Source organism: Pinus tabuliformis, chromosome 5_2 (genome assembly GCF_031772625.1).
Source record: "Pinus tabuliformis cultivar Carrire ecotype Pingquan chromosome 5_2, CPIR1, whole genome shotgun sequence".
Classification (NCBI taxonomy): Eukaryota; Viridiplantae; Streptophyta; class Pinopsida; order Pinales; family Pinaceae; genus Pinus; species Pinus tabuliformis.
The window spans coordinates 156914354-156938586 of record NC_142306.1 but is presented as its reverse complement, the minus strand read 5'-3'; the positions used below and the strand labels follow the sequence as shown (position 1 = coordinate 156938586).

Sequence of the window (24233 nt, the reverse complement as noted above, 5' to 3'; positions counted from 1 at the left end):
TATCCTCCACTACTCAAATCAGCGTGACCCTGTGGGAGAATGTCTTCATGATGCTACAAAAACATCAACACTCCCTCTCAGCAAGGGATCCATTCTGCATCACTCCAGGCTTGTCTCAGAAGTATACACACTTCCCCCTAGACAGAGGCTTGGTGAGAATGTCAGCAATTTTCTCATCTGTGGATATGTACTGGAGCTTCGCTGCTGCCTTTTGCACCTTGTGTCAGATAAAGTAATATTTGATCTCAATGTGCTTCAACTTGTCATGAAATACTGGATTCTCCAAAAGTTTAACACATCTTTGATTATCACAATGTATCAAGGTCATCTCAAGCTCCTGATCAAATAGCCTTGCAAGCAACTTTTGAAGCCATACTGCTTCCAAACTTGCAGCATAGGCTGTGATATAATCTTTCTCTGTTGTATTGAGTGTGACAGAAGTTTGCTTCCTTCTTAACTAGGAAGTCATAGCCGATCCCAAGCTGAAGTAGTACCTCGAGGTGCCCAATCAGAATCAGTATATCACTGCAACCTCACTTCACCACCTAAGACATATCTCAAACCATATCAAATTGTACCATGTAGATACAGCAAGACATGCTTCGTTGCAACCCAATGTACATGCCTCAGCTCAACCATATATTGGCTCAAGGTGTTTAGTGCAAAGAAAATATCTGGCCTGGTGTTAACCAGGTACGTCAAGGATCCAATCAACTGCTTGTACAGCATGGGATCCACCAAATCTGAATCTGAAGTAGAATCACTCAACTTCTTCAGGTTAGTCATCATAAGTGTAGCCATTGACTTGTAGTCCAACATACCAAATCTCCTCAAGATCTGCACTGTGTACTTTCCCTATCCAAGGAAGATCTCATCTGGCCTCTACCACACCTCCAATCCCAAGAAATAATGCATCAAGCCAAGATCCTTCATCTCAAACTCTGAAGCCAACTCCCTCTTGCACTCGACAATGAGCCTCTCTGCCCCAGTAAGGAACAGATCATCAATATACAACACCAAGATCAAAGGATCACCATTAACAACCTTGTAGTAAAGGTTAGGATCCGCATCACTCTTGGTGAAGCCCAAACTCATCAAGTATCCATCAATCCTAGAATACCATGCCCTAGGTGCCTGCTTGAGTCCGTACAAAGCCTTCTTCAATCTACAAACATGGGACTCCTTCCCATGTATCACAAAGCCCTGAGGTTGCTCTATGTACACTTCCTCCTTAATCACACCATTGAGGAACGTAATCTTTACATCCATCTAATGTAACCTCCAACCCATAACTGAAGCAAGAGAAATAATAGTCCTGATGGAAGTGTACCTGGCGACTAGAGAAAAAGTCTCCTCATAGTCCTCTCCCTCTTTCTAGGAGAACCCTCTCGCCACAAACCTCGCTTTTTACTTCTCGATGTTGCCATTTGCTGCATGCTTGATCTTATAGGTCCACTAGGAAGTCATTATTGACTTCCCTTCAAGTCTAGGAACTATCTCCCACACATTGTTCTTCATGATAGACTAATACTCTTGCATCATGGCATCTCTCGAAACCTGTTGTTCTACTGCCTCCTCATAACTGGAAGGTTCGGAATCAATGATGTGGCTCATCAATGCCATATACCTCGAGAACCTCTATGGTCATCTGCACTCCCTGAAAGTACCCCTAGGAGCTGCATGCCTCTCTGCATCCTGCAAAGTGTCACAAAGCCACAAAAACCTCTTCTTGGTCCTTACAACATCTCTAGGTTGGTCCATTGGCTCTGCTGGCTCAACTAACTCTTCCTGATAGTCTGAAGGATGAACAATTGGACTAGAGGGATCTGTACCTGCATCCTTCAGAGCCTCATGCTCGTTACTATCAATCTCCATATGAGACTCTCAAGACCTCTTGAAGGCTACCTCCTCATCAGAGACATCTCATCTAACCTCGATCTGATGTTATCTTGGAATGTCGATCCTGTAGGTGTTGTTCGAAGCCTTGTTGTATTCCACAAAAGTACCCTTCTTCCAAGAAGGCTCTAACTTCTTCCTCTTCTCCTTGGGCACATGGATGTATACTAGACATCCAAAGTTCCTCAAATGATTGACCTTCAGGCATTAGAAGTTCAAATTCTTTACTAGTTCAACTCTAATTTGAACTTACTTTGAATTCCCGACTAATAGCTATACTATGTGGTACTTGCAGCAACCATCATATCCCAAACAATAACTGTTTCCTAAATCCCTTCATCCTATCTTGGAGATCTTCTTTAGTCGAGACCTAAAACTTGCTTCTTGTATAGATTTGTATTCAGAGATGTTTTTGTTTTGAGGAATACCATGGCTAGTAGATTTCCTTTTTCTCATGACAATCTATTGTTGGTGCTCATAAAACGGTTTGAAATAATTCCAATTCTACTTCCTTAATTATATGAAAGCTTAGTTTTCCACAGCCTGGCATGTCCAATTAGTAAACTTGGCCTGGACCAACAACCAGTGAATGATCATAACTCAGATATATTATTTGCCATCCATTACCTCAGTGGATCTTTAGGTTGAGACTTCAGTATACACATTCTCAACGGCCGTTGGTTGCCAGACCTTGGACTGCTGTTTGTTGCTGGACCTTGGACTGGATTTCTTTACTTTGTTTTCTGGATAGGTTTAACACTAGTGTTTTCTTAAGTTGCTAATTCCTGACACTTTGCCATGTGCAACAACTGTGAAATCAACATATAAAATCCTGAGAATTGTATTGAATTCATGGTACGGGGATAAGATATAAAAATAATGACTCTTTGGAATGTTCTAGCAAGAATTCATTGCTAAATGACGATTTTTGGCATGTTCTAGCAAGAAGTCATTCCCAAATGATGATTTTTGGTATGTTCTAGCAGGAAGTCATTGCCAAATGTTTTGGCATTAAACATACCAGACCTTGTAAATATATCTATGCACACCCAAATGTATTGTCATGCACAAAATGACACATCACTCAATTTTGTGCTAAATCTTCTTTGATGGGTCATTGTGTTACATGTAGAGAGGTAAATTAACTCTTTATCCCATGAGAGAGCAATGACATTTTCCTTCTAGGCATGAATGCATGATATTGGCTGATCTATGTTTTATATTGTCTTTGAAGGTACGCGTGAGTGAAGCTTATGGACTAAAGTTTCCGCGTGAATTTGCACTTCTTATCAAGCAACTTCTCTATTTTGATCGCTATACACGCTTGCTGGCCCCAAACCTGAATATGTTAAAAGATGACAGGATTGCAATCGGGTCTAAACGAAGAGATTATGGCAGCGGTATGAATACGGTTTATAACATTTGAAAGGTACTGTTATTGATCTTTACTATTGACAAACTGTCATTTAACGGTGATTTATGGATAGGCTTTGTTTTTCCTTTTAAACGCCCGTGTATGAATTAAGTTGGCATCAAATTATTCTTGGCCAATTACAATATCATGCTTCCATTATTCATGATATCTGATCAAATCAATCTGCTACATAACTAAATCATAAGAGCAAGTGGAGGTAGCAAGTTTAGAGGCTTCAACATAATCAATGATAGCTAATGGTCCAGTCTGCATTGCATCAAACTAAGCCTGTGTTTTATATGATTAAACTTGAAGTGGTACATGGTACATCCAAGTTTCTCACACTTGTTTGTCAAATCTAACTAATAAACGATAAATTTCTACTTTAAAAAGGTTTGTTTATATAGAAACTCACTGGTGTGGAGTTTTTTACTGGTATCTGGTTTTAACAAAAAGCATTTCTCTTTTAATATGATTCTTCGTAATCGTTAGTTCGATCTAAATACACATTACATAATTAAAGAAACAGCATTCTCTTTCAGAGTGAAGTTTGCATTTGAACTAAAAGATTTATCAGATATTGACCTCTAAATGAGGAAAATCATATACATAAAATCGATTTGTAAAGAGATTTTGTTACAAGAGAAAGAGTCATCCACAGAGAAATAATTTACAATGGTTTTTAATAATAATCAAACGATTACAAAAGAAGAAGATTAAATGGAAGAGATAAACTATGAAATAGTAACTATAAAGCTAATATTGAAAATGATGGTAGAATATAAGGTGGTGCAATTATGACGACAACAATGATGATAGTTGTTACTGACCACTGACCAATTTTGATTTATCAAATGTTTGAAAACATGAGAAGGAAATATTTGGATTACTTGAAAATCTTGCTAATTTGAAAAAAAATAAAAATTAAAAAAGCATTTTTAAATCTTCATAGCTTTGATGAGTTAAATAGTTATGAATATTATTATTTTTATAAGTGTTATGAAATTGAAATCTAATGTATATGTTGAACATTTTAAGGGAATCTGTTTTTTATCCTCTAGCTTTTTAGTCACACAAAAATGGAAAAATCTTCCATTTCATATTGTTTTAGGAATTATCGATACATTGTTTAATTCATGAAGAGATAAACTATGAAAGAGTAACTATAAAGTTAATATTGAAAATGATGATAGAATATAAGGTGGTGCAATTATGACGACAATTCATGAAGAGATAAACTATGAAAGAGTAACTATAAAGTTAATATTGAAAATGATGATAGAATATAAGGTGGTGCAATTATGACGACAACAATGATGATAGTTGTTACTGACCACTGTGACCAATTTTGATTTATCAAATGTTTGAAAAAATGACAAGGAAATATTTGGATTACTTGAAAATCTTGCTAATTTGAAAAAAATAAAATAAAAAAGCATTTTTAAATCTTTATATCTTTGATGAGTTATAGTTATGAAAATTATTATTTTTATAAGTGTTATGAAATTGAAATCTAATGTATATGTTGAACATTTTAAGGGAATCTGCTAGCTTTTTAGTCACACAAAAATGAAAAAATCTTCCATTTCACATTGTTTTAAGAATTATCAATACATTGTTTAATTCATGATTTTTTAACATTGTTGTTTTTCTTCTTAAAGTTATTTTAAAATAGAAAGATACTTTTGATCTTCTAGATTAGGGTTAATGATCTCTTTGTAGTATCTTAATTTTCTTTTATCATCTAATTATTTATCACATAACTTCCTAAGTTGAGATGTAATAAGGGCTATATAGTAGCTAGTACCTATCGTTGAGCTTAAATATAGCTTAATTAAACTAAAAAATAATAAAGAGAAAGATTTCATCACAAAAATATGATTCAACAATATTATTTATATTAACATATATACACTTTAATATATATGTGTGTGTGTGTTTTATTTTTTATTAATATATATAATTTTGTATATTTAATTTATTAAAATCTGTTTTTAATATAATAATAAGTCATCTTAAATTGAAAATATGGACAAAAGAACTATAATTCATGAAAATTCAATAAGGAATAAATAAATAAATAAAGTCTCGGGGGGTCAACTCAATTGGTAATCCGAGATATGTGAAATCGTTGAAACTCGAGAGAGCGAAGTTCAAATCCCCTTATTTGCGACCTAGTTTACGGAGAAGAGGACATGTCGTAGACTCCCAGAGGTTTACTAGTAGTTATGTGTCAAGCAGGCCACTGGGTTCCTTTGGTCAAAAAAAAAAAAAAACTAAAAACATAAAATTTGTAACTAATAGAAATGGAAGTTACTAAACAGCTCATAATAAGACCTCAACCAATTAGCTTACAACTAAATGAATTTAAACAATAACAAAAAATGAATTTTCAATGTTAAACTATGCATAAGAGGCAAGATTTTTTGGTCAAAGACAAACTAATACACAATCAAAGCAAAACTGAATGCATAATATCATGCCTGCGGAAGGTATAATAATACTTTTAATGGTATCAATATTATGTAAATATAACTCATCTATTCCCAAATTATTTAACTAAGACTTGGCATCTTTATGTTAACTTTTTTGAATTGCATGTTACTTTCACTAGAGTTTGAAGCAATCTTAGGAAGCCTCTTTTCTTTCATGAGACATACTCTCAATAGGGAAAAGACTCATTTCTATCAAGAAGAGAGGAGATGGTATATTGCTTTTAATTTTAAGACTAAAAATTTTTAAACGCTTTTGGATGTGCACAATCTTTATCCGCGATTCTCTAGAGATACTAAATACCCAAACTTCACTATGGTAAGATCATAGGAATGATGAGTGTCAAGGAGTTTATTCGTAATGATCCAATTTTTTAAAGAATCATAATTAAATTACAACACAATTAAATTTTAATTATTTCTAAATAAGAAAATGACTTACCCAATGGTCACAAATGGTAGCTTACTTGCACAAAGGTTGGCATAGATCTGACACATTCCAGGTTCGACCTTTTTTATCAAAAGAAATATATGGGGGACAACTCTCCACCCAATTTTAGAATTGGGAACTATTGTCGCTGCGACAAACACCCTCCAAAATTTTTCCTACATTCAAATTTTGGAGCCTCCTTATGGTGATGTCTTTCGGTTATGTTGATCAATTTTTCAAGTCTCTCTGTGGGAATTCTAAGTGATAAATTACTTCACATGCCTAACTCATGGTGTTTTCACAAGCATACTCTTTCTCAACAGGCCTAGCAGTCCATGAGTCAAGCACTGTGCAACCCTTCAAAATAGTCACTGCGCAATTCCTGATGACAGTAACTGAACATTTCCTTGAGGATGATGTTTGTGCAACTCTTGAAGACAGTGCTTGCACAGTCTCTGGAGACAGTGCATTGTGCAGTTCCTAGAGATAGTGATTGCGCAATCTTGATAAATAATGATAGTGTAAGGTAATCATTTGCAGATGGTGATTGCACATCTTTTGCTGACAATGAGAATGTATTTCTACAAGTTAGTTAATTCGCTCATGGCTCCTAATTTCAGATGTGCACAAAGCGCACTCACTAATAGTAACCCTAATTGCATGTTTGTTCTTCTAGTATAAAGAGTCCATGTTAAGTTATGGTATGTTCTATGCTTATAACCGTTTACTTCTTTTCCTTATTATATTCCACAAATTAGCAATTACATGTACATAAACTAAAGTGCAGATAGAACATTAAACGATCGACAAAAAACAAGCCAAGACAAGAGACACAAGATGTGGCGACTAGCCAGGGACAAACCCCATAATGCATGGGGAAACCATTTGATCAAATCTTCTTTTATCTTCAATAATTCAGCAGAGAGAAATAGTACAATAAATCTGATTTATATCAGCAGCAGCAAACCCTAGATCAGCAGCATCAGCATTAGCGGCTTCAACGTCAAACTAGGGCAGACGATATCTCACAAACTGACCGTTGGATCGGCTTGATTCCACCACCAAAAGTTGCGAATTCCAGAGGAGGTTTAGATGAACCTACAACATAGTTCAGATGAGGAGATCTTCTGGTCCACGCAGGTCAAACTTCACTTCTATAGTTGCAACTTCAGTTTCAGCATCTTCCTTCAAATTAGGGCAGTCGATATCTTGCAAACCGTCCATCGAATTGACTTGATTCCACCACCAAAAGTTGCGGCTTTTAGAGGAGGTTCAGATGAACCTATAGCGCAGTTTAGATGAGGAGATCTTCTGGTCCACGCATGTCAAACTTCACTTCTGCAGTTGCAGCTTCAATTTCAGCAGCTTCCTTCAAACTAGGGCAGTCGATATCTTGCAAACTATCCATCGGATTGACTTGATTCCACCACCAAAAGTTGCGGCTTTCAAAGGAGGTTCATATGAATCTACAATGAAAATCAGAAGAGGAGGTTTGATGGTCCACACTGGTCAAAATTTGGATCTGCAGTTGCAGCTTCAGTTTCAGCAGCTTCCGGCTTCACATGTGTGAGAGAGAGACCCTTTTCTGCACATTAGAGAAGAGACTCTTTTCTGTGCAGTAGAGAGAGAGATGTGATGAGATAAGTGAGTGCAAATGAGGAAAAGTCCTCTTGTATTTATACACAAATGATGATTTTTGAATAGATGCGACTGTTGGGCTTCTGAGCCTACATGAGTTGTAGGTCGGCCTGATAATAATTCCATAATCAAAATAAATTCATATCTCCATGAATACTTATCGGTATCAATCTTACACCTCTCGACGAGAGGAATCTAATAAAAATATTATCAGCCATGAATAATATGACCCACATGAAGTTTGGCCCTAGTTGCTAACTTTAACAGTCCAGTCCAGAGCTCATCCTTATATCCATCTTTCGCTTTTGAGCTCTAGGCACTGTTGGAGTATAAGGAGCATTCCTTCACTCTTGGTTGCAAATGCTCCATCTTCTAAGTGAGTTTCTCAATTGTTGCTTTTGTTTTTGCATGTGTTGTTTTCACTTTTTTTTCTCTTTTTTTCTTGTTTTTGCAAGTGTTGTCTTTGCCTACTTTCATTCTTGCATGAGTCGCTTGTGTTTTCTTTTGAGTTTGCATGTGTCACTTTCACCCTTGCATGTACTGCTTTTGTCTGTTCTCACATATTTCAAGAGCACCATGACACACTTTATATAGGCATCTCCATCACATTCTCTTGCACTAGTTGATGATTTTTACAATTAGAATATGTGTTGGACACTTTCCCATGGCATAGCGCACTTTTCGATTGTAGACTACACTTGTATTGCCACTTGCATTTCAAGTGTCGCAATCTTACGTTTTAATTGTCACACTCAAATATAAGTGTCGCTTTACTGTCGTTTCAATCTATAAGAGTCATTATGTTTGTTTACTTTGTATTTGGTGGTATACATGTATGTGATCTCTGTTTGGAACTTGCTTGAATGTCTTTCTCCCTCTTGTTCCATTAATCCCACACTTAACCATTTTGGAGCTCTTCTTATTCCTTCTGTTAGGCGCAAGTTATGAAAGCACTAACCCTCCACTAGGTGATGAGAATTGCTCATTCATAGCCCTCATTGATGAAACTTGTACCTCCTAGACTTGTACACTAAGCCTTCTTAGGGACAACTCTCACTATTGCGCATTAAGTACCTTAAGAGTATAGTCACTAAACCCTTGATGCTTGTACCACCTCATTTCACTAAGCCTTGATCAATTATGCCCTGTATTGTTCTTTGAGAACTAAGGCCTTCTTTGCCTCCTTGCAGTGACAGACTGTGCAATACGAAGACACCTTTCTCTTCATTGTGTAGTGAGCATCCTCAAGGTATAGTGGTGTAACCTTCTTCTGCTTACCCAACCAACTGCACAATCCCTTCACCAAGTGAGCCTCTAATTGTGCATTTCACAATTCTAGTGGACAATAGGTCCATCTCTAGGCCACTGCAACCCTCAACTGCACAATATTAGAGCTTGCCCCTCAATCATTATGCATTACGCAATTATAGTGTCTAGTCTTGTCACTCCTACTGACTGAAACCCCTCATTGTGCAGTACCTTGTCCTTTCTTTCCTCCTACTACGCATTGCACAATTCTAGTGGATAGTGGGGTCATCCCTCAGTCCCTATGAAGCTCAACTACGTAATCCCTGTGTCCGCGTCTTGAGCACTGCACACTATGCATCCTTTGTCAGCAAGTTCATCACCTTGTCTCCTAGACTTTCGCAGTCTACAGTACTTTGAAGAGCCTCTCCTTATTGTGAATTATGCAGTTCTAGTGGAAAACATGGTCATCCCTTGGTCATTACTAAGCTCAACTGCGTAATTCCTAGGCTCCCTCTCTCTCTAAAAACTGTGGCCCATGGTCCCATCACAATCAATATATTGTATGAGCAAGCACAGATAGAATAGGTGATTATGGGACTAATGTGTCTTGTCATGAGTGAATTCATTTGCAAGTGATATCATTGTACCATCACAAGATGATGTCAAAGGGTTAGCAAGGAGAGGTTGTTAATTTTTTCAACTACAATCAAACTCCATCTTGGATAGCTCAAATGACCAAGATGATGATTGCATTAGATTCCTCTTTTCAAGAGGACCAAAATCGACCTAAAGATCACCTTATTTGAATAAGCAAAAGTTGATTTCTGAATTTATTTATTCACTCATGTATATTGGGTTAGGTCGGCCCTAAGCACTTGTTAAATTGGACATGTCAGCCTCAACCCCAAGTGGACCCTCATGAAAGTCTATAAATAGAAGAGACCTCAAGCTCATTTGGACACATTGATCAAGCCATCTTATTTTCTCTTATTGTCTTGGTTCGCACAGATCTGATGGAGGAAAGTTCGTGCAAGGGTTTGAAATCTTGGGGGTGAAGCTCGCAATGATCTAAGGTTTACTAATTCCTAGACGCTAGCACAAAACTGAGCATTTTAGTCCCTAGATGCTGGAAAACAGTGGTCAAGACAGTGTCTAGAAATTCCTAGACGCTAGCACAAAGTGTTTATGGGAGCGTCCAAGAGGCTAGGGTTTTCGCTGCTCAGTTTGGTCTCTGGGCGCATGCACAGTATGGCCTTGAGAGTGCTCAGGCTGCAATAGACACTTGCACAGAAGCCTTATGAGAGCGTCCAAGGTTTGAGGTATATCTGGGTATGTTTGACCCCGGACGCCCTCATCTAGTTCACTTGGGAGAGTACATATATGTTCCAGACGCAATCTTCCAGTTCTGTAGAGAGCGTCCAAGACTACTATAGACACTCGCACAACTCCTCCTCCCTGTGTCTGGGACTCAAATATGAGATTTCAATGTTCTGAAGATTTTGCTCAGTGACAACAATGTTTAGCAATATCCAGCAGTTAACTACACTCAGTGACGGCACATTACAACCATCAGAATGAGGGTTTTGATTATAAGCATGATTAGATTTGTTTCATGGATATCATAGTTGTTTTGTTGCATAGATAAAGTTATGGATCATTGTACTCTATTTTGCTTAATCATTTGATGACGATCTAAGAAGAAGAAGATTTGCAAGGGTTTTCCCCATTGTGGGTTTTGCCTTGGTCTCGGACCAATCTTGGTGTCTCTATGTGTGTGTGTGATTTTCTTCTATTGTTCCTTTATGTTCTGCTACATTAATTATGATGATGTTGTTCTTTCTATATAATTGCATATGCTGATGAATAATGGTGTAGATCTGAATAATGTAATGATGATATGGGGTGAATGTAATATATTAATGAAGAAATGTAATTATCAAAGCAAAGAACAATGTAGCCCTATGAAAAATTAACAGAGGTCACAAGGAGGACACATGTCAAGATGTGACTCAAAGATGCTATCATGCAAGAGTAAAGGAGTCTTGGACCAAGACAAAGAGGTGGCAACTCATGCTAACTTGGAAGGTTCCAACACTTATCTAAACCCTTTGGAGGGTGAAGATGGAGTACAAGCAAAGATCTATCAAGAAGAAGCCAAAATCATAGTTGCAAAGAGAAAAGCTTGGCATTGATATAATGAAGTCTTATACCATCATTTCTAAGTCATGGCTTCTCAAAGTGTCACCACAAAAGTCATATGTCAATGTATTTTTCCACATCACTTGTGGAATGTAATGTTAATTTGATAGCTTAGGGACAAATTCCTTGCTTTGGATAGTCTTCCTCATCAAAAAATACTCCTCCTAGCCCCTGGAAGAATTTAATTTAGTTAAGGAAAATTGTATTTTTAAGGAGAAAACCCTTATGTTCACAAAAGTACAAGTTGGCTTTAAAGAAAAATTGGGCACCCCTTAGAAGCATATAAATACAAGACAAGTCAACCTCATTTGGACACATCACTCACACATTCATTCTTCTTCTCTTGGAGGTTCGATCTCTCTCTTCTTTGGATTGGTTCGTATAGGTCTGAAATTGTAGGGTCTGAACTCACATGTGCAAAGAGAAGAAATTAAGATAGAGTCGCAAGGTTGGATTGAGGAAAATTCAGCTAAAACCACTAGGTTAATAGGGTGCTCCCTACGGCTGGAGGGATACAGCTGCATTTTCTATCACTAGGTCCCTGTGACTGTGACCTAAAATTATGTTGGGCGTTGACCACATACTTGGATTAGTTTTGAAGACTTTGACTTTGATTAGATTTGTCTATTGGGCTCATCTCTTGGATATTGTTTGGTTGGTTTTGTTGGATAGTCAAAGGATTGATTTGACTCTTGATTGATGAATTGGAACATTCTACTCTCTATGCTGAACATTTTATGACAATCTAATAAGAAAAATAATTTGAAAGGTTTTTCCCCCTTGTGGGGTTTTCCCTGGTCTTTGACCAATCCTGGTGTCTCTTGTTATTGCTCTTGATTGTCTTCTATTGTACATTGCATTTATTGTTCTATCTACAATTGTTATTTATTACTGGAAGATTGATTTGATTGCTAATTGAAGTTAAGAATTGGGCTAAAGTGATTGTAACAACATAGAATAGTGGAAAATTAACATGGTATCAAAGCCAAGGTGAGGACAACCCCAAGGAGACAAGAGACAAGGGCAATAATTCTTGAAAGAAGTTGAAGGAACCTACTTGATTTGGTCAAGATGTCTACCTCTTACTTCAAGGATTATGAGAAGTTGGGTGACTCATCAAACTTTGTTGCTTGGAAGATCAGGTTGGAAGTGATATTGGATGAAAATGATGTCTTGGAATATGTGGAAGGAAAATTTCTTGTACCTCCGGAAAATGCTACTGCTACTGCCAAATCCAAGTATAAGAAAGTTGAGCTCAAAGCCAAGAAAATTATCATTAATGGTTTGACGCAGTCTAAGGATACTTATGACAAGTTGGTCGGGATGTGTGAAGTCAACAACTCGAATCGCATCCTCTCCTTGAAAAATCAACTCAAAGAGATGAAGATGAACAAGGGGGAATTTGTGCAATCTGATATCATGAGAGTATCTCACCTAAGGGGTCAATTACAATCTGTTGGTGAAGAAATTCCCAATGCACTCTCTTGGTGGCCATCTCTACTACATAATCTTTATTGATAAATTCTCCATGAAGGCATGGATATACTACTTGAAGCATAAGGATGAGGCTTTCAATATGTTCAAGGATTTCAAGGCACTGGTAGAAAATCAAACAGGGAAGAAGATCAAGATCTTCAAGTCTGACAATGATGGAGAGTATACGTCAAATGAGTTCGTTGATGCTTGCAAGTAAGCTAGAATCAAGAAGAAAACTATTGTTCCTTATAATCCTGAGCGAAATGGTATGGTTGTTAGGGTCCAACCCTAACCCCTTTATTTATGTAATAGGGTCAAGTCATAGTTATAGTTAGTTAAAGAGTCAATAAAGCCCGTATTAATAATTGTAAGCGGTTGACCCACATTTAAGAAAGGGACCGTAGTTAGTTGCAAACGGGACATGGTATTAGATAGATGGTATTGAGAGAACCATGCTAATGACCCATGGTATTGAATGTATGAATTCTATATAAAGGATAGAGAATTCCCATTGAGGAATATCAAGTCTTATTTTGTAATCAAGCTCTGCTTTGCTGGAGGTTGCCCCCTCGAAGAGGCAAGTGAACATTGCTTTCATCTCTAAATAATAAAATATTTGTTGTTTTTCTCATTTTGTTCTATATTCTAAGTTGTATTTCTTCGCATATTTGGTATTCTGGAATTTCTCGCAGGTCAAGAGCATAACAAGTGGTATCATAGCACTTTCCAGGGCCAGTGGTACCTCCATTTTTGGCAGAATTGTTTTTTAGGCTAGAGATGTGTTCCAGCATCTTTAAACCACAAGATCTGTTGTTGAGTGCATAAACCTGCGGATTTGGAGAGGCATGCACGCAGGAAATACAAGAGGTGGTCACACTTGTTGGACTCCCTTGTAATCCCTGTGGGTACCCCTTCGAGTAGTAACGCATTAGATAGAACCACGCACAGACTGCCTTCCACATACCCTCTAGCTATATCGGAATCCCCCTAGGCTCACCTGAAACCTCGCCTTAGATAAATTGTCGGTCATCTTGCTACTACAGTACACCGAGAATAGCACTTGGGGAGATTACTCGCGCATACGAAAGGGTAGTTGGGTACTACAACTAAGGGTATGATTGATCATCCTTAGTTAGTGCCCTGAAAGATTGGGTCAAATACTATTGTTGGACCCTTATGTATATTGTGATCTATAGCACCTGACACTCCTTTGAGACCATAGTTCCCTCGACTCTCTAAAGATCGCCCATTATCTTATTTTCCATATCAGATCTAACAGTTGGGGTTATGTCACCGCCGCAACAATCAGATCAGTTGAGGTTCTACCGCCACAATACCATTCAGATCTAGCAGTTGGGGGTTTCATAGGCAGATCAGACCATTTGCGTAGTGCGGCTTGTGGCTCCTATAGCCTGGAGCGATTCTTTCAGGACATTGGGCAGGATCACGTTTTCTGGAATTTGGCCACTGCAGTATTGATAAGCGGGGAGTAAAACTCCATTCGGAGTTGAAAAAAACCCTCCTGGGATGCTTACAAGAGACTTAGCCCATAAGAATCAGGACAATGATCTTATCACAGTAGTGTCATTCACTTGTCAGCTTCAATTTTTGGGCGGTCCCAAATTTTGTCAAAATGACGACAAGTGACCAAGATTTGTGTATGGTAGCAACTAGAGCTCAAGTCATGGCCAACGAGAAGATCGAGCGCCTTGAAGAAAAGCTGGATTCTTTCCAGAGCCTAGCAAACCAGATGAAGGAATTCTTGGCACAATTCAAAGTGAGCACATCGAGGTTGCTGTTAGGTCCCTATAATACTAGTGATCACCCCATTACTATTGTAGTTGTATCCCTTATTAATATTGTTGTGCCCCTATTTTCCCCATATTGTTATTACTGTGCCCCATAGAATCCCTCTATTGTTATTTTTGTGGCTTTATATTATTATTGTTAGGTCGGCTGGGTTATATTGTGACTCCTTAGACTCTTATATATATAAAGGAGTTTTTGTCATTTGAATTATCGAAGAATTGTTCATTTGTGTAATGAAAAGGTGGTTGCCCCCTCGAAGAGACTGAATTCTAAGGTGTTCAACTATCTTTTCTATCTTTTTGTGAGCTGGTTTCATAACATTTGGAACCAGAGCTTTGGATTCTAGGGTTTCGCTACTCCAAATAGGTCATCATGGCATTTTCGCTATAATTTTTTTCTGCAACATTTCAGAAGCTAAAAAAATAACCATTTGAGATGAAATCGCACTGAACCTCGAATCCGAATTTTAGAGATTTTTGCACTATATGTGCGGAGATATGATCTAAGGAAGTTGGTCTTTTTGCAGACTCCTGAATTACATTCCAAACAGGTGACCTGGGGAAAATCGTCATAACTTTCTCTTTAAGCATCGAATTGAAATTTTGTAAGAAGGTACAGAAAGAGGACGGACTGTAGTTTCTTGTTTATATTTTTCAGAGCCAAAGGTCAAAACAGTGACTCGTGGCACGTCATACAAGTTTGCTCTACTGAACTAGTCTATAACCAGGTCACTGTGGGAGATTTGGCATAACTCTTTCCTGGAGAATCCAATTTGGATCAGATTGGTGGCATTGGAAAGAGGACGCAGAGGGCTACCGTAGGTCGCAATTTCAGAGCTAAATGATCCAAAATTACAGAGATATATCAGATTCAATATCAAACTCCTACAAAGTGAAAAAAGGTGTGTAGTTTTTTCTAAATTTTTGCATAAGCTTGGTTTGAAAAATTAATTTGAAGGAATTCAAAGGGCATAGTAAAGCATTTTTAACGGTAATTGATGCCCCGAGGTAAGAAAATGTAAACACCTAGTAAGAAACCTGAAAACTCTAGCATGACTCATGAAGAAGAGGAAGAAATGCAACATGATATATCGAAATTACAAGACCAAGTGCAACAAGTGTCACTTGCACAAAAAGCAACAAAATCTAAGACGAATGGTTTAAAGAAAGATTTAGAAGCTAAGATGGATGGTTTAAAGAAAGGCGTAGAAGCTAAGATGGATTGTTTAAAGAAAGGCATAAAAGCTAAGATGAATGACGTGTAAACTAAGATGGATGATGTGAAGACAGGAATGGAAGATTTGAAGACAAATTTGAAGACAGATTTGACAAAGTTTCTACAAGAAATGCTTACTAATGGTGAAAGAGTAGTAAAGGAAACTCATGATGAGAACAAAAGAAATGTTAATAATGATTTCATAGACTCTAATGTTGGATCGAAGACCCACCATATTCCAAAAATCGATATGAGGAAGTTTGATGGCAAGGATCCCGCAACATGGACATTACAGAAAGAGCAGTTTTTCGATCTCAATAATGTGCAAAACACACAAAAGGTACATATTGAAACTTTATATTTGGAACCAAATCAGTTTGTATGGTATCAATGGCTTTGCTCTCGTAAACAAATTATCACTTGGGCAATTTTTACGGAAGAATTGACAACACATTATGAGAATACAAAAGGCAACACTTTTTTTAGCCAATTGATAAGTCTCAAACAAAAGGGTTCAATAATGGAACACATTGAGGAGTTCCAAAAAGTGAACATAAGGGTAAAAAATATTCCAGAGGAGCATAGGATTGATGTATTCATAGGGACTTTAAAGGATAATATCCAACATGATGTTCGCCTTTGGGAACCTGATTCATTAGAGAAGGAATTCAGGTTAGCAAGAAAAATGGAAAGCAAAATTATGGCAACCAAGAAGCATACCACTCACAACTATAAAAATGGAAGTGTTGTTGCCCCTAGTCTTCCACAACCTATAAGGTTGACACCACAACAATTGGAAGAAAAAAGAGCAAAAGGCTTTGTTACAGTTGTGATAGCAAATACACTAAAGGTCATAAGTGTGCTGAGAAGAAATTATTCTACATAGATTGTGAAGAGGAAGAAGAAAAGGAGCAGGAAAGGTCAAAAGAAGAGGATATACTCCAGGAACAAAGCCTAGATAAAGAAGAAATGAATCCGACCATATCTTGTAATGCATTGGCTGGAATTACCACTCATCAAATCATCAAGATAGAAGGACAAATCAAGAAGAAAAAGGTAATAGCGTTGATTGATTCAGGAAGTACCCACAATTTTGTTCATTGTAAGGTAGCAAAAGAATTGAATTGCTTCCCATATCCAGCACTAGAGTGTCAAGTGATGGTTGCAAATGGAGGAACGATAAATTGCTCTGGAAAGTGCCATAATATCAAGCTATCCATGGGAGAATATGTATTGACTAGCCCAATGCTTTCCATTCTAATGGGAGGTGTTGATGTTGTACTAAGAGTCCAATGGCTACAATCCTTGGGTACAATAGCTTTTAATTTTCAAGAACTTTTCATGAAATTTTCTGCGGAAGGAAAGGAAGTTGAATTAAGGGGTATTGCAGGGAAACCGGGAAAGATAATCAGCTCTAACGGTATGACAAAGATTATAAAAAAGGAACAAAGAGGTGTAATTGCACAATTATGTTCGCTAAATGTTTCCACATCGGAATCATCTATTTCTCCAGATCTCCAAAAAGTATTGGACAATCATTCCAAGGTATTGAGACTCCCAAAGGTCTCCCACCTATTCGTGATCATGATCATGCTATTCATCTAATTCCAGTAAGTGTTCCTCCAAACATCAGGTCGTATAGATATCCCTATGCCCAAAAGAGTGAAATTGAACGTATGGTTGCAGAAATGCTAGAGGCTAGTATAATTCAACCTAGTCAAAGTTCTTTCTCTGCTCCAGTAGTATTGGTGCACAAGAAGGATGGATTGTGGCGCATGTGTCCGGATTATAGGGAGCTCAACAAGCTCACTATTAAAGATAAGTTTCCCATTCCTGTCATTGATGAATTACTGGATGAATTGCATGGATCAATTTACTTCACCAAGTTGGATCTTCGTTCGGGATATCATCAAATCAGAATGAAGACTAAATACATTCCAAAAACAGCGTTTAGAACTCATGAGGATCATTATGAATTTTTGGTCATGCCTTTTGGCCTTACCAATGCACCTTCTACATTTCAAGGTTTGATGAATGCCATTTTCAAACCCTTCCTTAGAAAATTTGTGTTAGTATTTTTTGATGATATACTAATCTACAGCAAGTCTTGGAAGGATCATGTTGAACATGTTGACAGGGTGCTACAACTATTGGAGGAGAAACAATTATATGCAAAAAGATCCAAATGTTTCTTTGGAGTACAAGAGGTGGAATATCTGGGTCATATTGTATCTTATGAAAGAGTTAAGGTAGACCCTAGCAAAATTAAAGCCATTAAGGAATGGAAAATCCCCACATCCATAAAGCATCTGCGAGGATTTCTTGGGTTGACAAGGTATTATCGCAAGTTTGTTAAGAATTACGGGAGAATAGCAACACCTCTAACAACATTATTGAAGAAAGATGCATTTTCATGGACTCCAGAAGCAAAAAAGGTGTTCGAACATCTTAAAGAGGCAATGTGCCAAGCACCGATCTTAGCTACACCAGACTTCACGAAAACCTTTATTGTGGAATGTGATGCTTCAGGAAATGGAATTGGTGTTGTTTTAATGTAAGATGAAAGACCCATTTCTTTTGAAAGTCGTCCAATCAAGGGAAAGTTTTTACACAAAGCTATTTATGAGAAGGAAATGTTGGCAATATTACATGCACTTAAGAAATGGCGACCCTACCTAATGGGAAGACACTTCAAGGTAAAAACGGATCATGATAGCCTTAAATACTTTTTAGAACAAATATTATCCTCTGAAGAGCAACAAAAGTGGGTCACAAAGATGTTGGGTTATGACTTTGAAATCATCTACAAAAAAGGGAAGCAAAATGTGGTGGCAGGTGCACTCTCAAGAAAGGATGAGGATGTGGAAGCATTGTTGTGCGTCATTTCTATTATCCAACCAAATTGGATTAAAGAAACAAGGGAGGAATAGAAGAATGATGAAGAAGCGTGTGCACTTATTCAAAAGTTACAACAAGATTCCAATACATCTGATACATTTAGCTAGCAAAATGATTAGTTATGGTACAAAGATCGCTTATACCTCTGTAATAATTCCCAACTTAAACAAAAGATTCTTATGGAATTGCACACTTCTCCCTTAGGAGGGCACTCAGGATTTTTAAAACTTACCACAGGGTTAAGAAGGAATTTTTTTTGGGTGACCTTAAATCGGATATTCAAAAGTTTGTGGCGGAATGTTTGGTTTGCCAACAAAATAAAGTTGAAACAATTAATATCCCGGGTCTATTACAACCTTTATCCATTCCAAGCCAATGTTGGGAGGAGGTTTCAATGGATTTTATCACAGGTTTACCCAAGTCTGAGGGAAAGAGTGTCATCATGGTGGTAGTTGACAGACTTACCAAGTATGCACACTTTTGTGCATTATCACATCCATTTAAATCCAGTACAATTTCTACTGCATTTATGGAAACAATTCAAAAGCTACATGGAAATCCAAAGATTATTGTAAGTGACAGAGATCCCATTTTCACTGGAAATTTTTAGACAGAATTATTTTCTTGTCTTGGTACTCAGTTAGCTCATAGCTCATCTTATCATCCTCAATCTGATAGGCAAACTGAGATAGTAAACAAATGTTTGGAAGGATATCTTCGTTGCTTTGTATCTGATAAACAGACACAATGGGTCAAATGGTTGCCTCTGGTTGAATGGTGGTATGACACTTCCTTCCATACATCAACAAAAATGACCCCATTTATGGCACTTTATGGATATCAACCACCACCCATCACATTAAGAGAAAATTCTAAGGTTCAAACAGTGGAACATCACATCGAACATCAACAACAAGTCCTCCAACTCTTAAAGGATAACCTCGTGTTGGCAGAGAATAGAATGAAACAATAAGCAGATCAACATCGCAGTGAAAGAAGTTTTGATGTAGGTGCTTGGGTATTCCTACGGCTACAACCATATAAACAAATGTCCCTCAAGCAAGCTAAGAAGGATAATAAATTATCACCAAAGTATTATGGTTCGTACAAGGTGTTGCAAAAGATTGGTACTATGGCATACAAATTGGAGCTTCCTGCAGCTTCTCGAGTGCACCCAATTTTCCATGTTTCATGTTTAAAGAAGGTTATAGGCGACAAGCTCCCAATTCAAACAATATTGCCAGAACTTGACGAGGAAGGAAAAATTATATTGGAACCAGAAGCAGTCACAGAAACAAGAACTCGATAGCTACGAAATCGATCAATTTCGGAGTACCTCATCAAGTGGAAGAACTTATCCGCTGAAGATTCCACATGGGAGGATGAGAATTTTATATAGAAGCATCTAGAACTACTCAAGCGTTGAAGACAACACTTTTTTGAAGGAGAGGGGCATGCTAGGTCCCTATAATACTAGTGATCACCCCATTACTATTGTAGTTGTATCCCTTATTAATATTGTTGTGCCCCTATTGTCCCCATATTGTTATTATTGTGCCCCATAGAATCCCTCTATTGTTATTTTTGTGGCTTTATATTATTATTGTTAGGTCGGCTGGGTTATATTGTGACTCCTTAGACTCCTATATATAGAAAGGAGGTTTTGTCATTTGAATCATCGAAGAATTGTTCATTTGTGTAATGTAAAGGAGGTTGCCCCCTCGAAGAGGTTGAATTCTAAGGTGTTCAACTATCTTTTCTATCTTTTTGTGAGCTGCTTTCATAACAGTTGCATTCGGCGGCACATGGTATTAATGAAGACCTTGAAGGAGAATCTAACCATCATCTTCACTTCCATGGAAATCACCAACATTCCCACCCTCGCCCACCCAAGCTAGACATGTATAAATTTGATGGCTCTAATCCGATAGTATGGGTAGCACAAATGGAACAATATTCCTTTTAAATGATATCTAATATTATCAAACTAAACTACGTGTGGGAGCCCTTTACTTGGACCAAGAGAGATGGCAATGGTGGTAGTGGCATTAGAAATGCTCTCTCAGGAACTTAACTTGGTAGGTGTTCTCAAAATCTCTTTGTGACCACTTTGACAGAGACTCTAATTTTTTGGGTCATCTTACTAAGCTCCGACAGACAGGCACAATAAAAGAATACATTGCACCCTTTGAGACATTGGCCATTCGCACAGAAGGTCTAAGCGATGAATTCTACTTGGAATGTTTTATAAGTGGTCTCAAAGAAGCCATCCAAGCACATGTCCAGATGCACCACCCACCTACATGGATTGACGCTTGCAACAAGGCTATTGAAGTGGAACGTGCTTTAGCTACCCAGTCTCCTCGTTCAAATTTCATATCCAAGGGATGCCCCACTCGGGCTTAGGGCCCTACCCAAACACTTACGGTTCAAAAGGTGTCTCTAGTAAAAATGGCTGAAAGAAGAAAACAAGGTTTGTGCTACCACTGTGATGAGAAATACTCCCCCAGGCATAAATGAAAGGAACCCAAATTCTTTCAAATTGATGTCACTGATCACAACTCATCTGAGGAAGCCCCACCCCTTGAGGGACCAGAGGATGAATTTGAGGAAACCCAACAGGACAATGAACTCTCAGCTACGCCAGAGGAACCAGTTATCTTGCTACATGATTTGGCGGGCATTTATGCGCCCCAAACTCTCAAAATCAAAGGCTTTATTAAACATCACCATGTAGTAGTATTGATTGATAGTGGCAACACTCATAACTTTATCCATCAGTGAGTCGCCAAAGTTGTTCATTGTTTTGTCAAGGTAGTCTCTAATTTCCAGGTCTAGATTGTTGATGGGGGGACAATGAAATGTGAAGGCCGTTGCGAAAATATCAAACTTCAGATGGAGATTGCCACCTAAAGACCCACATGTTTGTAATTAACATGGGTGGTTGTGACATTGTCTTGGGTGTTGAATGGCTTCACACACTAGGCCCAATCACCATGGATTTCCAGGAGTTATATATGAGCTTTAAGCAGAATGACTACACGCATACCCTCTGTGAACTCTTGGCAGGTCCTCCTTATATCATCAGCTCGCATCGCATGGAAAAGTTGTTGAAAAAGAGCCATCATGGAGTTATTTCCCAGTTTAATGCCATCCAGACCATCGAACCCACTACTCTTCATATTCATCCTAACATGCAACAAGTCTTGAATCGACACCAGCAAGTAGATAAACCTAAAGAGATTCGACCCTCTGGAGAGGAACATGATCATAGCATCACTTTGGCCCCAGGGGCACAACCACTGAATGAGCGGCCATATCGATATCCTTTCGCCCAAAAGAATGAAATTGAAAAAATCATCAAGGAACTCCTTGAAGTCGGTGTCATTCTTCCTAGCATCAATCCTTATTCATCACCAATGATCATGGTGCTTAAGAAAGATGGGGAATGGTGCATGTGTCCAGACTTTAGGTCCCTCAACAAGCTCATGGTCAAAGACAAAGTCCCTATCCTAGTTGTTGATGATCTGCTGGATGAACTACATGATGCTCAATTCCTTACTAAGCTAGATCTTCGCTCTGGCTATCACCAAATACACATGAAAGAAGTAGACATTCCCAAGATTGCTTTCCGAACTCATGAAGGTCATTATGAATTCTTGGTCATGACATTTGGTCTCTATAATGCCCCATCCACTTTTCAAAGCCTCATGAATCACCTGCTGAAACCATATCTTCGAAAATTTGTCCTTGTTTTCTTTGATGACATTCTCATCTACAACCTAACCTGGGAAAAACATCTTCAGCATGTAGACCTGCTCTTGCAACTACTCTGAAATCATAAATTATTTTTCAAATTGTCCAAGTTCTCTTTTGGCATGGAAGAAGTCGAGTATTTGGGTCACATTGTGGGTCGTGAAGGTGTCCGAGTGGATCCCAAAAAGATACAGGCAATGCAAGATTGGCCCCAACCAAAAACCTTGAAGAGTTTGAGGGGATTCTTGGGTCTCACCGGCTACTATCGCAAATTTGTCCACAATTATGGTCGCATTGCTAGACCCCTCACTAACCTTCTCAAGAAAAATTAATTCCTCTGGACTGATGCGGCACAATAGGCGTTTATGGCTCTCAAACAGGCCATGTGTTCCACTCCCGTATTAGAACTACCCGACTTCACAAAATCTTTTGTGATTGAATGTGATGCTTCAAGTATTGGTATTGGTGTTGTCTTAATGCAAGAAGGTCGACCCTTAGCTTTCACCAACCAACAACTGAGTGGGAAACATATGGGACAATCTACCTATGAGAAGGAGATGATGGCCATCTTACATGCAGTGGATACTTGGCGACCATACTTATTAGGGCAGCGTTTCCAAATCTGCACAAACCATCAAAGCCTCAAATATTTTTTCGAGCAACGTCTATCCTCGCCCTAGCGAAATAAATGGTTGACCAAAATGTTGGGATACGATTGTGAAATAATTTACAAGAAAGAGCATGACAATGTACTTGAGGATGCTTTATCACAACAATTTGAGGATGAAAGCACCCTACTATCAATCTCTCTTCCCATACCAGAGTGGATTGAAGAAGCCCGCAAGGAATGGTTTTCACATCCCTCTCTCTCCCAACTCATTAATAACTTGAGAGTAGATCCTAATTCCTCAGTTGGCTACTCTTGGAAGGATGAGATTCTTTGCTACAAGGATAGAGTAGTTATATTGCCAACATCCACCCTCAAAACATGCATTTTGGCAGAGTTGCACCCATCTCCCATTGCAGACCATGCAAGCTTTCAGAAGACTTATGCTCGCACTCGTTGTTCTTTCTTTTGGATAGGAATGAAAATTGACATTCTTACTTTTGTAGCTAAATGTGATGTGTGTCAACGCCACAAAGGAGAAACAATCAAGTCACCAGGCACCTTACAACCATTGCCCATCCCCACCTCAATCTGGATGGATGTTTCTATGGATTTCATTACTGGTCTTTCGAAGTCAAGCAACAAATCATTCATCATGGTGGTTGTGGACAGAATTTCTAAATATGCTCATTTTTGCGCTCTACTCCACCCAATTACCCCCACTTTTGTGGCTCAAGCTTTCATGGACCAGATCTTCAAACTGCATGGCATGCCCACTTCCATTGTGTCTAATCGTGAACTGACTTTCACTAGTAACTTTTGGCAAGAACTTTTCAAGCTACAAGGCACCCAACTCCAACTAAGTACTTCATATCATCCCCAAACTTATGGTCAAACTGAGACAGTCAACAAATGTTTTGAGACATACCTGAGGTGCTTCACTTTAGAAAAGCAACATCAATGGGTACAGTGGCTACCTCTAGCTGAATGGTGGTATAATACTAACTATCATGCAGCCACCAAGGTGACTCCATATGAAGCAGTGTATGGTCAACTCCCACCTCCACCTACTTCTTATATCCCTGGATGCTCTAAGGTGCAAGCAGTGGATCAACTCCTACAGAACCATGTAGCCATGTTAGCCCATCTCAAAGA

General features: G+C 38.3%; 1 protein-coding gene across 2 annotated transcripts in view; it reads left to right on the top strand.

The window, feature by feature from the left end:
- Positions 1 to 3554, top strand: part of LOC149157997 (Protein kinase superfamily protein) — a 349830-nt gene extending 346276 nt beyond the window's left edge. For both annotated transcript variants that reach the window (XM_089436081.1, XM_089436080.1), the window contains one exon: positions 3131 to 3554. In XM_089436081.1, coding sequence (XP_089292207.1) covers positions 3131 to 3322 — 192 coding nt within the window. In that variant the 3' untranslated portion in view covers positions 3323 to 3554. The remainder of the gene's footprint in view (positions 1 to 3130) is intronic.
- Positions 3555 to 24233: the final 20679 nt, after the last annotated feature.